The following is a 16,129-nucleotide window of genomic DNA, read 5'->3' on the forward strand; positions in this document are numbered from 1 at the left end:
CTTTTCACTTTGTAGGCTTCTATTAAGATATCCTAAAGCTAAGAGATTCTTTTCTCAACCATGTCTAGTCTACTAATAAGTCCATCAAATGCAGTCTTCATTTTTGTGGCAGTGCTTTTGATCTTTAGCATTTCTAGTTGGTTCTTTCTCAGAATTTCCATCTTATTGTTTACATTACTCATCTGTTCTTGCATGCCATCTACTTTTTCCATTAGACCCTTAGCATATTAGTCACAGTTGTTTTAAGTTCCCAGTCTGATAATTCCAACATCCCTCCCATATCTGATTCTAGTTCTGATGCTTAAGTTGGCCTTTCCAACTGTGTTTTCTTGCCATTTAGTACAGCTTGTAAGTTTTTCTTGATAGCTAGACATAATGTCTTTGGTAAAAGACACTTTAGTAAACAGGCATACTATTTACTGACATGGTGTAAAGGTATGGGGGCAGGGAAATGGTCTATAGTCCTATGATTAGTTCTGTGTCTTCTAGAGAGCCCGTGCTTCTGGGCGGTGAACTTCACACGTGCTTCTTAGTTTGTCACCTGTTTGGTGTATGTGATGGCTTTCGGGGGCTGGAGTTGGATATTTCCCTTCCCCCAAGCTCAGCTGGGCTCAGATAAAATTCTAATAGGTTAGGCTTTGCTAAATCATTTCTCCTGAAGGCAGACCTTGTTAAGAACAGAATGCTCTGGACTATTTCAAAATAATTACTTCCCACCTCCTCCCTGTCAGAAGCATGAAGGGATTCTTCTCTGATATTTACTGTGAAATATGGCTGAGTTCCTGAAGGTGAAACTCACAAAAGTGAGAGGTCCCCTATTATTGGCACCCCCACCTCCAGAGTTTTGTCTCTCATATACTTGTCCACCCAGAGCCTCTAACAGTCTATCAGTGAGTCAAGCCAACTCCACGCCCATGCCTGGAATGTCCTCACTGCTCCTACCTTCAGTGCATCAGCAGGTCCTGTCAGCTCTACCTTGAAGCTATATCCTGAATCCAACTATTTCTCAATACCTTCGCTGCTACCATCATACAGTACTTCTAAGCTCCAGAAACATGAGATAATAAATTTGTGTTACTTGAAATCATTACATTTGTGTAATTTGTTATGGCAGCAACAGGAAGCTAGTACACCTCCTAATTTACCTCTGTGCTTTCACTCCAACCTCACTCCAATCCATTCTACACACCACAGCCGGAATGTTTCTTAGAAACATAAAGTCTCCATGAACCTACTCTGCTCGTGACCTTGGCTGGCATCCTATTGCTCTTAGGATGAAGACAATGGTCCTGAGTGTGGTGGGTCCCTGCTGACTGTGCATCCTTATCTCAGGCTGATGCTGACTTTGTTCTCCTCTCACTGCATGGGCCTGTCCCCAGGACTGTGGGCCTTTGCTCTTGCCAGTCCCTTTGCCTGTATTCTCCTCCCCTGGCTTGGTGAACCCCTGCCCAATTTTCAGTTTCATCTCCTATTGCTTCCTCAGTCACAGAACCCTGACCCACTAACCGAGATCTCATCCCCCTCTGACATGCTCTCATAGCATCTCCAAATACCTCTCACTCCTGACACTACATGTAGCTATATTTTCACGGCTGGCTGTGGGTCTCTCACACTACACTGCTCACTCCATGGGGACAGGGACTGAGTCTCCACTCCGATATCTCCAAGGCATGGTACTGTGCCTGGACTGTTATAGGCACTCAAAAAAAATATTTTAAGTAAATAAGTGGCTAGATAAATAAATGCCTAGGATTTGTGTTGATGGAAAAACACCAACTGTAAAATCTTTGTTTCTAGCTAATAGAGCTCTGGCTTTTGTGAAACTCTGCCTTAGTGTTGAATCTCTTTAAACCGAGGCACTTTATATTTTAATAATTAAAACATCTTGCAAACCTCCCCACTCACCCAGTGTGTGTGAATGCTGCCTTGCAGGAGAAGGCTGGGGTGGTGTATAATAAAGTCTAATCATTTCCTGATAATGCCAAGCTGGGCAGGCAGAGGGAGCTATTATTACCCTACTAATTAGCACATCCAGGCTGCTCTAAGTGTGATGCTAATTGCTCAGTGAATGAATTGTAGACTCAGGTAATTACCAAATCTAATGTGGCTCCCGTCATGTTTGAGTAAATTAACGCAAATGGGGGAAGCAACCCAGCTTGAAGGGAGTTGCCTTTTGCATTACTGTTGCTTGGGAAACAGCAGTATTTTTTTATTAGATGTGAAACTGCCCAGGTATAACCACTCATCTAGAGTTGTCTTTCCACCAAAGCAGCTGTGGAAGGCAAGTAAGATCTCACACCAAATGGAACTGGGAGACTTTTGCCACTCTAAGAGATGATTGTCTCTTTCTGAAGCTGTTTCTTTATCTGTAAAGCCATTTGCAGATAATGCCAGGCTAGGCAGGCAGACAGGGGCTCTTATTATACTACTAATTCCCAAATGCAGATGCTCTAAATGACCTTAATTGATCACAGGGTTAAGGTTTCTTTAGCTCTGTGATCAATTAACAAGTGAACAAACGTTTGTTCAGTTACCAAGGAAAGGATTTCTGCACTGAATTGGGAATTTTATGCTGAGTTCCAGTTCTACCTCAATCATCAGATAAGAGCAAAACTAATAGACATTTACCGAGCACTACCAATGGACATTACTTTTTGGCTGGCACTATTCTAATAAACATTATGTGTACATTATCTCATTTAATGTCTACAATGAGCCAGAACATTTGTGGAAATTCACAAAATTAGTAATGGCAGAGCCAGGATTTGAACCAAGGCATTCTACTTCAAGAACCTGTATTCTTAAGTATTCCACATTTATTTCTTTCTTTGACCCTAGGAAAGTCACATTTTCTGAATCTTGTTTTACTTACCAGTGAAGATTTGTCCATCCATTGTGTGCCATCCTTCTGTTAAGGCATTTGTAGATGTTCATTGTCACAGCAAAGATGTCAAGGAGGTGGGAGTTACTTATTTGACCATGCCACATAACTAGTAGATGGTAATTTGGGATTTGGATGCTATTCAGTTTGCCTGCAGTACCCTGTGCTTTCTTTTCTCTCAATATTTCTCAAATTGAGGGTGTTTAGATCCCCATGAATGTGCCTACAGACTGCGGGAGGTTTATACATTCCAGTTAGAGACAGTGCATGTAGTTAGCCAGCAACAGCAGAATGGACATGAATGCAACTGTGAGCTCTGAACGCACAAGGCAATGTAAATTTAGAAGGTGGCCAACCAAATGATCCCAAATCTGCTCCTATTATTATTATTTTTTAATTGCATTTTAGGTTTTGGGGTACATGTGAAGAACATGCAAGATTGTTACATAGGTACACACGCGGCAGTGTGATTTGCTGCCTTCCTCCCCATCACCTATATATCTGGCATTTCTCCCCATGCTATCTCTCCCCAACTCCCCACCCCCGCTGTCCCTCCCCTATTTCCCCCCAACAGACCCCAGTGTGTAGTGCTCCCCTCCCTGTGTCCATGTGTTGTCATTGTTCAACACCCACCTATGAGTGAGAACATGCGGTGTTTGATTTTCTGCTCTTGTGTCAGTTTGCTGAGAATGATGGTTTCCAGGTTGATCCATGTCCCTACAAAGGACAAAAACTCATCATTTTTGATGGCTGCATAATATTTCATGGTGTATATGTGCCACATTTTCCTTGTCCAGTCTACCATCGATGGGTATTTGGGTTAGTTTCAGGTCTTTGCTTTTGTAAACTGTGCTGCAATGAACATTCATGTGCACGTGTCCTTATAGTAGAACGATTTATAATCCTTTGGATATATACCCAGTAATGGGATTGCTGGGTCAAATGGAATTTCTATTTTTAGGTCTTTGAGGAATCACCACACTGTCTTCCACAATGGTTGAACTAGTTTATACTCCCACGAACAGCATAAAACTGTTCCTATTTCTCCACATCCTCTCCAGCATCTGTTGTCTCTAGATTTTTAATAATCACCATTCTAACTGGCATGAGATGGTATCTCAATGTAGTTTTGATTTGCATTTCTCTAATGACCAGTGATGATGAGCATTTTTTCATGTTTGTTGGCCTCATGTATGTCTTCTTTTGTAAAGTGTCTGTTTATGTCCTTCACCCACTTTTGAATGAGGTTGTTTGTTTTTTTCATGTAAATCTGTTTTAGCTCTTTGTAAATTCTGGATATCAGCCCTTTGTCAGATGAGTAAACTGCAAAAATTTTTTCCCATTCTGTTGGTTGCCCATTCACTCTAATGACTGTTCCTTTTGTGATGCAGAAGCTATGGAGTTTGATTAGGTCCCATTTGTCTATTTTGACTTTTGTTGCCAATGTTTTGGTGTTTCGGTCATGAAGTCCTTGCCTACGCCTATGTCCGGAATGGTTTTGCCTAGGTTTCCTTCTAGGGTTTTTATGGTGTTAGGTCTTATGTTTAAGTCTTTAATCCATCTGGAGTTAATTTTAGTGTAAGGTGTCAGGAAGGGGTCCAGTTTCTGCTTTCTGCACATGGCTAGCCAGTTTTCCCTACACCATTTATTAAACAGGGAATCCTTTCCCCATTGCTTGTTTTTGTCAGGTTTGTCAAAGATCAGATGGTCGTAGATATGTTGTGTTGCCTCCGAGGCCTCTGTTCTGTGCCATTGGTCTATATCTCTGTTTTGGTACCAGTACCATGCTGTTTTGATTACTGTAGCCTTGTAGTATAGTTTGAAGTCTGCTGGCGACCTGTGGGGCTCCTCCACCTGGGAATCTTCTGGTCTGTGGGCAATAAAAATTCATCTGGAAATGCGGCATCCATTCACCCTCTGTGCTTTCACTGGGAGCTGCAATCCTGAGCTGTTCCTAAACGGCCATCTTGGGTCTTCTCCGCTCCTATTATTTATTTATTTATTACCAAAGTGAAAACACCAACTTAAAAATATATGCTTGACTCACAGAGACTTAGAATACTCAAGCCCAAGGAATGTCTCTATGAGCCAGACTCCAATTGGGACACACTATCCTCTGCTAGACTCCTGCTAAGGAAAGCCTGGACTACTTCCTCCCTTCTGTGTCTATCAGCCACTATACCATGTTAAGAAGAACCACTCAAATGTTGTACAGTTGAGCCTTGAACGACAGAGATTTGAACCGTGTGGGTCCACTTACACATGGATTTTCTTCTGCCTCTGCCACCCCTGAGACAGGAAGACCAACCCCTCCTCCTTCTCCTCCTCCTCCTCCTCCTCCTCCTCAGCCTCCTCAATGTGAAGATGTTGAGGATGGAGACTGTCATGATGGTCCAGTTCCACTTAAGAAATAGTAAATATATGCCCTCTTCTTTATGATTTTCCTAATAACATTTTCTTTTCTTTAGCTTACTTTATTATAAGTACTAAATATGCATTAATTGACTATGTTATCAGTACGGCTTTCAGTCAATAGTAAACTACCAGCATTTCAGTTTTAGGGGAGTTAAAATTTATATGCAGATTTTCAACTGCACAGGGGGATAAGTAACCCTAACCCCGACATTGTTCAAGGGTAAACTGTAACTGGAAAATGTGCCCATCTTCTTACTCTCATATCCACAGAGAGTTGGTGCCTTTCAACTGCCCTCTGGATAAAGGGAACCTCCACTTGGAATATCCGCTTCATTCCCACACTTCTTTTCTAGTTATTCCTGACAAGTGACTCATTAGCACATGAGAAACAGATGCTTATGAGGAGAAATGTGTGAAAAGCAGGCTGCTGTAGAGGTTGTCTGCATTCCACGGCAGTTCATCTTCTTACGTGGTCAAAATGTCTGGTTGCCTTCTCAACAAGGATATCTTTTTTCATGTAAACTGGGTGTAGGAGAAGGTGCCACTGCTCACAAGTGAAAGTGATATATAAGCCATAGAACAGGGCAAAGGTTTAGGAGTGTGTTTTGAGTTTAAGGGCATGGGCACCATGCACATCGTAATCTTAGATAAACAGCATAACTGCTCTGAGCCTTAGTTTTCTAATCTATAAGATCAGTTGAAGTAGAGCACCTGTCACTTAGTGGGTGTGAAAAGTAAATTGTATAAATGGAATAATGTATGAAATTACCAAAAACTGTACTTGGCACCCATCCTAATTTCTTAATAAATTGAGCTGTGTATAATTTCTTAGTATTGTCATTGAGGTTTCTCTTGCATAAACATCTACTTCAGGGATATCCCTGCACCTAAGATTCTGAAGCGCAGCCCCATTTCCTGAGGCTGTTTGGTCCTGAGCCCTTTTTTGAAAGCTCACACATAAGTCATTAAGTAATGCTGCTCAGGGGCAAGAGCAGTGGGGAAGGGGTGTGTGGCCTTGGTCCTGGCCAGTCCTGCACTCACCCACCATGATGCTCAGGAGACTCACTCAGCTGCTGTTAAGTCCCACTTCTGTATAATACCAGTCTTATCACCTGCTCTGCCTGGCCTGCAGAGTTACTGCAATTACAAAAGGAGTCTGTGGATAACGAAATCAATTGGTGTTGCTTTAGTACGTATTTGCCAAAAGAGGATTGTGATTCTAAAAAGGGAGAAGGGAAAGGCAAAATCCAGGAGGCTTCTATATCTTGAGGCCAGTTAAGTTTCATCCATAAAGGAAATAAAAGAGAAAAATATTTCTAAGCCATTAAGGCTTTATGTACATCATCATCGTCATCATCATTACATACTCTTAACTCAATGCAGAAGAGCAAAGGGAGGCATAGAGAGATTAAATAACTTTCCAAATGTCACAAAGCTGGTAAGTAGTACTTTTTAATCTCAATAAAATAGGAAAATTAAGATTAAAAAGTAAAATAATTTTAGCTTCAAGCGTATTGAGCTTCTACTATGTGGCAGACCCTGTGTTAATATTTTTCTTACATTATGTTATTTAAATCATTACCCTCAGCTACAGAGGTATAGAAAGTGAGGCATAGAGAGATTGAATGAGTTGTCAAATGTCACAAAGCTGGCAAGTGGGAGAGCTTGAGATGGGAACTAAGTTTGCTTGACTCAAGTGAGGGTCTTGCTCACTATGCCGCATAAGGCAGCCCTCTAGCTGATGAGACAAGACAAGGGAAATAAACACACATGACAGAGTCTGAGAAAAGTTGTGAAGACTAACCCTTTTACAGAATTAAGTACAACAAAAAATGGCTACTGGGAGTTATATTTCTGTATCCAGAGTCTGATCATTCCTCACCACTTTTACAGTTACCTCCTGGACCAAGGCACTGCCTTTTCTCACCTGGATTATTGCTGTAAACTCTTAATTAGTCTCACTGTCCACACACTGCTTCCATCCCACATACTCACAATAGAGCATCTAGAGGGAGCCTGCTGAGAGATCCATTCAGACCATGCCGGTGGTCTGCTTAGGCCCCTCACATGTAGTAAAAGCCATAGCCTTATAGGGATTTTCAAGCCCACCCATGCCACCTTGGCCCTGACTGCTTTACTGACCTCAACTCCTTTCATCCTCCCTTAATTTTTCTGCCTCAACCTGCTGCATCCTTGCTGCTCTTCAGATATGCCAGGCAGGATCAAGCTTCAGGACCTTTGCATCTGCTTTTCCCTCTACCCAGAATGCTATTTTCCTGGATATGCACATGCCTCTATTTCTCACTGTATCTCACAGGGCTCGGTTAGGAGACAGAAATGGTCTAGTTATTTAAACACCATTTTAACATAAGATGTTGTTAACTAGACATATAGTCATTAACTCTTGAAAGAATACTCTGAAGTATTATGGAGTTAGCAAATGCAGGAAGCAATTACTAGCTCTAGGTCTGAGTAAATAGATAAAATAATCACAGAAACTTAGACACTTAGAGACCCCCGCTGAGCAGAAGCTTAGACCTTTGGTAGAAGCAGGCACTGTCCAGATGAACCTGATGTCTCTGAGGGGCTGCTGCAAGGCTGGTTCTGCAAGAATTAGAAAGACTAACCCAGACTCAGTTGCTGCTCCAGGAAGGCACTGCATCTGCTGGGGTAAAGAGGCATTCCAGGAATTATGCTTATAGGAATCACAAGCAGACAGAAAGCTCACAAAAGTGAGCCCTTTCCTTCCTCTAGCATCCACTCCCTGATGACACTCCATGTTCACGGAGCCTGACAAGAAGCCAGCCAACAAAGCAGACATTTGGTTTGCAGAACGACAAAGCTAAGTGTGCAAGGTGTGGTTTGGAGGCTGAGCATCTGCAACTCACTAGCTGGGACTCTAGCTTCCCTAAGTTTTGCACATCTCACCGGGACCTTCCTGGCTACCCTAGTTAATGGTGGCTGATCTGGCCCTTTCTATCTCCTTTCTTATTTTATTCTTCTTAACACTGACCTATCTGGCTAGCAGCAGCAGATGCTTTGGTTTTGTATGTCATACCCACTTGGCTCAGCTTTCTCAACAGCAGCTGTGGTGGGCGGTTCTGTGAGAGCTCGGGCTCATGGCCTTCACTGAGGCCCTGTTCCTCAATTAACACCTGTTTCTAGCCAGCTAAAGGGACTAATTATTCTAGATTAGGGTTTCGCAATCCTGGCACTGTGGACATTTTGGGCCAGATAATTCTTTGTTGTGGGAGGCAATGCTATATATTGTACAACATTGATTAACATCCCTGGTCCCGACCCACTAGATGCCAGCAGCACCACCTCTTTAGTGACAATCAAAAATTCTTCCACAATGTGCCTTGGGGGACAAAATGCTCCCTGCTGAGAACCACTTTTCTAGACTTATAACTAGTCCATGGGTTGTGTGAGAACCAGTTGAGCACATGAGTATTGGCATGAGCTACAGTGAGTTTGATTGGATGCATCTTCATGTATGACCTATATTCCCATGGGCATCGCTAAACTTGACTGCGTGTCATTTTGCTCACCTGCAAAATGAAAATGATACTATCACATAGGGCTATTATGGGGATTAAATAATTTATGTAGAGGGCTTAGTACAAACCAATTGGTCAATCCAAATCAATAATAAATTATTGTAATTCAAAGCAAAGCATCAATGTAAGTCGTGAGAAACCATCACCAAGTTGTTTTGTTAATATATGATGCCAAATAGCTGACGGTATTTGTTGTTCATCTCACTGAAAGTGCTTGACACTGGCCTCAGAGGAATGAGTGGTGGTCATGCTTCTAAAATCTGTAGAAATTTCATAGGAATAAATGCCAGATGCTGGAATCTGGGTAACTGATGATGAGACTTGCCTGCAATTGAGATGCATTTAAAGGCAATTAAGATATTGAGTGCAACTGTATGACACTGCAGAAAAATAATAAACACTTGACAAGTAGTAAATTTCACTGTGATGCTTAGAGTCAACTTGCTGTTTGATTCCTCTAATTGATTTACTGTTCCAAATGGCATCAAAAGGAATCAAAGTAACAAATACGGTTACATTGTATTTCAGGCGTTGAGTGGTTTATTCATCTCAGTCAGCACTCAGAACCCAAAACTATCCCTGGTGGATGGAATGTGGCATATTCAGACACAGCTTGAGGTGGCACATAGGTTTCTTTCTGATGAATGACACAAGAACCCCAGACTTTGTTGGCAGTAAGAAATCTGGGTTCTACTCCCAGCTCTGCCACTTACTTCCTATGCACCCCAAGGCCTGTTATTTCCTCCAGGGCTCAGTTTCTCCACATATAATATAAGCAATCTGGGGGGAGTTCGTTAGGTCTTCTATCTCTATGAAGTATCACCCCACCCCCATCCCTCTTCACATACCCTCAGAAGTATGCAAAGAGAGGAAGTCAAGTGTAAAAGGAGTGCTATTGACTTTGGTGCAGTTGAAGCATGCCTGTTTAATTCTCATGCCTTCTTTCCTTCCTTTCTAGGTACACAGTTCTGCACAGTGGACATCATCAGGAACTCGAGAAACTGCCCATACATAACGACCCAGAATCCCTGGAATCATGCTTCTGATTGAGGACATGGCTCACAACTTAGCCATTCATTCCCATTCATGTTTGCATGAACAGGTCACCCTGGCATCCCTCCTGATCCTCATCACCGCCAGTGAGGCACAAGGCAGTAGGGGCTGAGGGCCCATGGCAGGTACACAGAGGATGGTGTTGGGTGGGACCTAAGGCCAGAGCATCAAGGATCTCATCAAGGATCTCAAAGTTGTGAAGGAACTTCAGGCATCTTCAGATTCACCCACCGACCCAAAGCGGGAGTAGCATCTTCTACTGCATCCCTGAAAGTTGGTCAATCTCTGCTTATACACCTCCAGGGACAGGAGCTCACTGGCTTCTAATTCAGGCCCTTTTATTTTGGAGAAGCTTTAATTATAAGGAATCTCTTTTCTTTCTTGGAACACAAACCTTTTGCTACTCCAGCTTCCATCTGGGGCCATGCAGTTAACCCCCACTTTCCCCTGAGAGCCCTTAAATACTGGAAGAGAGTAATCTGTCACCATGCCTTTCAGTCTTTTCTATAAACTGAACATCTCCAGTTTCCTTTCCATTCTGGCCATCTTCTTCTGGACATGCTTTGGTGGATGAATTAATCATGGCTCTTCTAATAAAGTTAGGTTGATATCAATGCCAAGATGTCTATCTAGAAGCATTGACATAGTAACAAGTGAAATGTCAAGATTTTTGGCCTATAGCCATGAATATTTTCCTTTTTTCCCCCCTTGGGAATGTATTTTGGAGATTATACTGAGGTTTTAGCTTCACAGCCATTACTAAAAGGCATCTTTGCAGCTTGTCTGATATGTGTGTGTTCATGCACACATGTGTGTTTAAATTTGACATTTTCCTATTGGCATATTGGTGTTGAGGTCATTAGGAATTCACTTTATTTCTATGGCAATAGGAAAGGATTTTACTTCGTTACTGAGAATGTTGATTGAAAATGGCCTTATAACCCAGAGTCTGGAGGGAAACTGACTGTTGTTCACCCTTCATCAACATCTCACCCTTTTGAAATACCTATGGAGATGCTTCTTTTTCTCAGTCAAAGTGATCACCATCTTGCTTCATCTTGGGGTAAATGATATACTCAGCTTGAGGATCTGATGGCAGATTTTTAAAGCTGTCTTTCTTTTGGCTGCTGAGCTGATTTTAAAAAACCTTATTGAAAGCATTTACTACTGGTCCTCCTTTAGTGAGACAAAGGTAATAGGGCATGTGGGTGATGTTGGGGTTCATATGTAACATGTTTCTGATTGAGGACGTGCTAGGAATTTAACAGCAAGATAAATATGTTCCAGGAGTTTATACCTCACAAGTTCTCTTTGCCCTCCTACTTGGTCTATTGATCCTTCTTCTTCTTAACTGATGTCAGATGCCATGATGGCCTCCTTAACCCTCATTTCTTCCATGAAGGTAGAACCCATTAGCCAGCCCTCTCTCTTCTTTCTGTGCCCAGATATGGTGAGAAGGGATGGTCAGACACCACAGAGGACTAGGGTGATCATCTTTCTGGTTTTAGCATTCAAGTCCCTCATCCCAGGAAACTCCAGGGTCCTGGGCAAACTAAAGAATGTTGGTCACCACACTGGTGGGACCTCCCTGTGTTGAGGATTAATACCCCTCCCTCCTCAGAGTAGATTCTCTTTCTTCTGTTTTTCATGGAAAAGGCAAAGATTAGTGAATTTGGAAGTTCATAGTTCTCCTTTCTAAAAATGGTCTCTCTTCTCCTCCAACCATAAAGCATTTCTTAGGAAAGGACCAAAACAAGGATAATAAGAATACTACTGATAATAGTGCTTTGAGGCTTCTGGTAAACTTTTGTTTAATGCTGCCAATGTTGACAGGATCTACTACTTAATACATACATGCCTACACATATACATAACTACAGGATTTCTTCCTTAGGAAATGCTTCTCTTCCCACGAGCTTAGTAAGCATATCTGCTTATGTAAAACATTATTTATCAGTGGCAGGTCTTCCATATTAAATGGCAACTTGGATTCAATAGAGACACAAAGATTACAACATAGGGAGGAATATGAGATTTTACTATATCACAGAACTCTTTTTAACTCTCTAGATGTCCATCTGTGAGCCTGCCCATGGTTGGTGTCTGTAAAGGTCACAGGCACCCAGATCAGGGAAAAGACAGCAATTGTAAAAATAGTGCCTCTTGTCATTGTCAAGAAAGGGGTCTCCTTTGCAGAGGAGAGCCCCACAAGCTTGCTTTGTTACCACTTTGGACTAGGGCTGGGATGCTGTGAATGATTCATCAAATGCCAACATTGGTGATTTACAGGACTAGGCCAGACTTCTTCTGTGTGAGCAGCTGCTAGCCTTGCCTAGAAATCCAGGTAATATAGTGTATGTATAAAAGACTCAGAAGGAGAAGACATATCGCTTGTCCAAGGAAAGAGGAAGTCTATACCTTGCCCTCTTCTCTAAGAAGGGCACCCTCTTCCAGGAAGCCTGTCATGACAAGAAGAGAAGCATCTGGGAAACAGGATGATGTGCTGCAGACACATCTGCAAGATTGGCCTTGATAATTATTGGGGATGATAAATGCTACAAACAGACTGTCCCCATGTCTAGGAGAAAGGCAGTTCACAGTGCTTCCTTTCCACTTGACTCTCCAGGCTACAAGACCCTCCAGCTCTGAAACTAGAGAGGGATGCACCATTCCAGCTGTCACCATTAGCAGCTAGAAAGCAAATAAAAATCAGCTTCTTCAACTGATACCCAAGTGTGTGCTTGTAGAAAAACCTTTTCCTTCTGAGACCCCACCTTTTGGTCTTGACAACTTTTCCACCTTATGCTGCTAACTTGCTCTGTCCTGATGCAAATTGCCATCTAGCTGGGGACTGCATGGTGGGCATGGGTTGGATGAGGGAGGGGAACTATGGAGGGGCTGGGGAGTGGATATAACTACATTGCCTTCAACATTGTCTTCAAGCAAGAACAACAATAATGTCTTCTTGGTGCTGTGCTGTCTACCCATTTATCTCTTTGTTGTTGGATCTCTCTTTGGTGAGAAATCATTGTCACTTCTTTTTCTCTATTCACTTTGCTGAGGTCAAAATCCTGTAACACCTAGTCAAGAAGGAAACAAAGACTACTGCATTTACCTCTTCTGGCCAAAATTTGTAATCTCTTTTCCATCTAATTTAGAAAACTGAGGCTGAATACTTGGCTTGAATTCAAACAATTCAGGAATGGATTTGATGTCCCAAGTATGAACAACATGTTGCTTTGGGCCTTTCCCAACACTTAGCTTCACGTGTCTCATCTACAAGATAGAGATCATTTCTGAGTTTGTAGGATTGTTGAGTGCTCCAACATGGGTCATTCAAGGGCCACTGTTAGGATTTTTACCAAATATGTGTTCTGCCTATTTTGTTACCTATTAACATCTTTATCTAAGTCCATTCAAGTTTTCACTTACATAAATTTATTTTAGAAGAAAACATTATGTTATTACTCAAAATAGAAAACAAGGCTATTGAGTTTTAACTAGTTGCCAGTGCTCAGCGTGCATTCTCTGTTTCTGTGTTTAAAAGGGAAGTGAGTATTGGAGAGTTGTTAGAAACACCCCACATGGGGCTCTTTCAGAGTTGGAAGGGTCAAAAGATAATTTATAAAAGATGAGCTTCCAAACATTAGGAGTTATTGTGATTTGGCTATGAGCTGCATTCTACATTTTTGGAAACATGGAGAGAAGGGATAAGAAACTGCATATATTTTTAACTACTGTTATAGTGGATTCAAATTAGGTTTCTCCTTCTGTACCTTTTCTTTCAGCTGCCCCAGACCTATATCTTTGTTGTTAATAATAATAAAATAGCAGTAATAAGAGTAACTGACATTTATGAGTTTCTTTCTGCTAGGCATTGTGGTCATTGCTTTACATGGATTATCTCATTTAATCCTTATAAAATTCTTACAAAATTGTATGAAAATTTCCCCCACTTTACAGCTGAGCAAACCTCAGCTGAGACATCTGGTGACTAGCCCAAGGCAGCAGACCCTGGAAGTGTGGATTTGAAATGCAAACCCAGGCAGTCTTATTCTAAATAAGGCCCACAGTTCTAAGCATGTGCTACTGTGTTTATTATGGGGATGTATGCATTCCACCTTCACCTGTTAGACACTGTGCTAGGAGAGAGCAATGAACAAGGTTGCTTAAAGAATTTTCCTTTCCACATCAGCCTGGGACCCGAAAAAGGACTCTGGACATGCCTATTCCAGTGTGAACTCTGCCACTAAATTTCTTTCTTGTTTTCTTTTCTCTTGCTTCCACTCCCTGAGCCTCAACTTCCATCTTTAAACAATGGAAGATTCTGGTAAATGATCAGCAGGAAAGGCCCTTCTGCACTGATCTTTTAGTCTTTCTAGTATTCGCAACCTGGGATTACTGAATAACCAACAATAGACTGTAAGAACAAGATGTGTGAGTCAAAGAAAGCATTGGCCCTTTATATTCCAGGCCCTCATGGAGGCTGCTCATAGTAGAAGTGGCCCCTGCAGAAGGCAGTTTGCCTTCCCCACGTTTCTTGGTTGGAACCTGGAACACTATTTGAATATGCTCTCATTGGTCTCAGTAAGCATCAGCCTACCACTGCAGGCTTTGTGCAGTTTCTCTGCACTTTTATAAGATCTGTAAGCCTCTCATAACAGTATATGAAGAGGGATTGTTGACTTCATTTTATAGAAGAGGGAAGACTTTGTCATGGAAAATGATTTGTCCAAGAATGAAAGCTGATATGAAGCTGAAGTCAGGACTGAAAATATTTCAGATTTCTCAGTTCTAGCAAAGTGCTTCCTTCTTCTTTAAGTTTATCCTATTTCCAGACATATAAATTATACATTTTTAGACTATATAAATTATAGGTTACACAAATGACATATTTATGCAATCCATTTCCACTGTAAAAATTTGTTATATATTAACAGATACAGCAAAATATTCCTTGACCCCAACTCAATCCTACTCACCTTTCCCAAAAGTAAATGCTCTTTTCACTTGGCTTATGTAATTCAAGAACATTTTCTATGCATTTACACATGTATAAATGTACATATAAAACATATGGCTTTGTTTTGTTCTTATATTTAAATAAAATGATGTTGGTATATAATAATCTGCTACTTGCCTTTTCAACAGTGTACTCCAAACACCATTTCACATCAACACATAATTTTCTTTGTAGTTGCTGTGTATGCATTTCATGCTATAGACATTGTATGGATCGCAGTGTTTCTTTTGCATTCTACCTGCTGCCCATGTGTAAATGGGGCATCTCCTGCATCAGAAAATCAGCCTGTTTTTCTCAGACTGTGCTAACCATGGCTGGAGTGGTTTCAAGTTAAGTGGCAGCAGTAAGTTGACTTGGCAGCTTCCCTATTAGGGAGGGCCCACCCTTATATGGGCCTCCTTTCATTAGGAAGAACCAAGAAAATGCACAAGTTGCACAGGGTGACAGCATCCTGCTCCCATCAATTCCTAGATGTGTGCTGTTGAGGAGTATGTAACCTCCTGAAACCAAGTTTTCTTATCAGTAAAGTAGGGAACGTACTGATCATACATTTAAAGTGTTATTTCAAGAGGTATAGAAAGCACTTGGTAATAATCACTTTTAAAAACGCTAGCTTTCATACTGTCATGATTTCCTCTTTCTCAACAGCTTCACCAGTTATGTTTTGTACTATCCTGGAATATGCTCTGAGGAACAGGTTGTAGAATGATGAGTCCAAAAAAGCCTCCACTCCCCACCACCCCCCCCAAAAAAAAAAGTAAAAAACAAAAAACAAACTTGGCTGGGCATAATGGCTCACACATGTAATCTCAGCACTTTGAGAGGCTGAGGCAGGTGGATCACCTGAGGTCAGGAGTTTGAGACTAGCCTGGCCAACATGGCAAAACCCCATCTCTACTAAAAATACAAAAATTTGCTTGGCGTGGTGGTGGGTGCCTGTAATCCCAGCTAATAAGGAGGCTGAGGCAGAAGAATCGCTTGAACCAGGAGGCGGAGGTTGCAGTGAGCTGAGATCGCACTACTGCACTCCCTCCAGCCTGGGCGATAGACTGAGACTCTGTCACAAACCACAACAACAAAAAACCCACATTTTTTTTTTCATGTAATATTGGAAGCAGTACTACCTCCACTGTCATCACACTGTCCAGTTTACTGGCAGCTCCTATTGGAAACTAATGACTGCCAGATGGGGTGGGT

The 16,129-nt window shown here is 41.7% G+C and overlaps 1 protein-coding gene across 1 annotated transcript in view; it reads left to right on the forward strand.

Annotated features, from left to right (window-relative positions):
- Positions 1 to 15,551, forward strand: part of HTR4 (5-hydroxytryptamine receptor 4) — a 205,041-nt gene extending 189,490 nt beyond the window's left edge. The window contains exon 7 of the mRNA XM_017531352.2: positions 9,815 to 15,551. Within this exon, the coding sequence (XP_017386841.1) occupies positions 9,815 to 9,902 (88 nt within the window). The 3' untranslated portion in view covers positions 9,903 to 15,551. The remainder of the gene's footprint in view (positions 1 to 9,814) is intronic.
- The last annotated feature ends 578 nt before the right edge of the window (positions 15,552 to 16,129 follow it).

This window comes from Cebus imitator, unplaced genomic scaffold (genome assembly GCF_001604975.1).
Source record: "Cebus imitator isolate Cc_AM_T3 unplaced genomic scaffold, Cebus_imitator-1.0 Scaffold71, whole genome shotgun sequence".
Classification (NCBI taxonomy): domain Eukaryota; kingdom Metazoa; phylum Chordata; class Mammalia; order Primates; family Cebidae; genus Cebus; species Cebus imitator.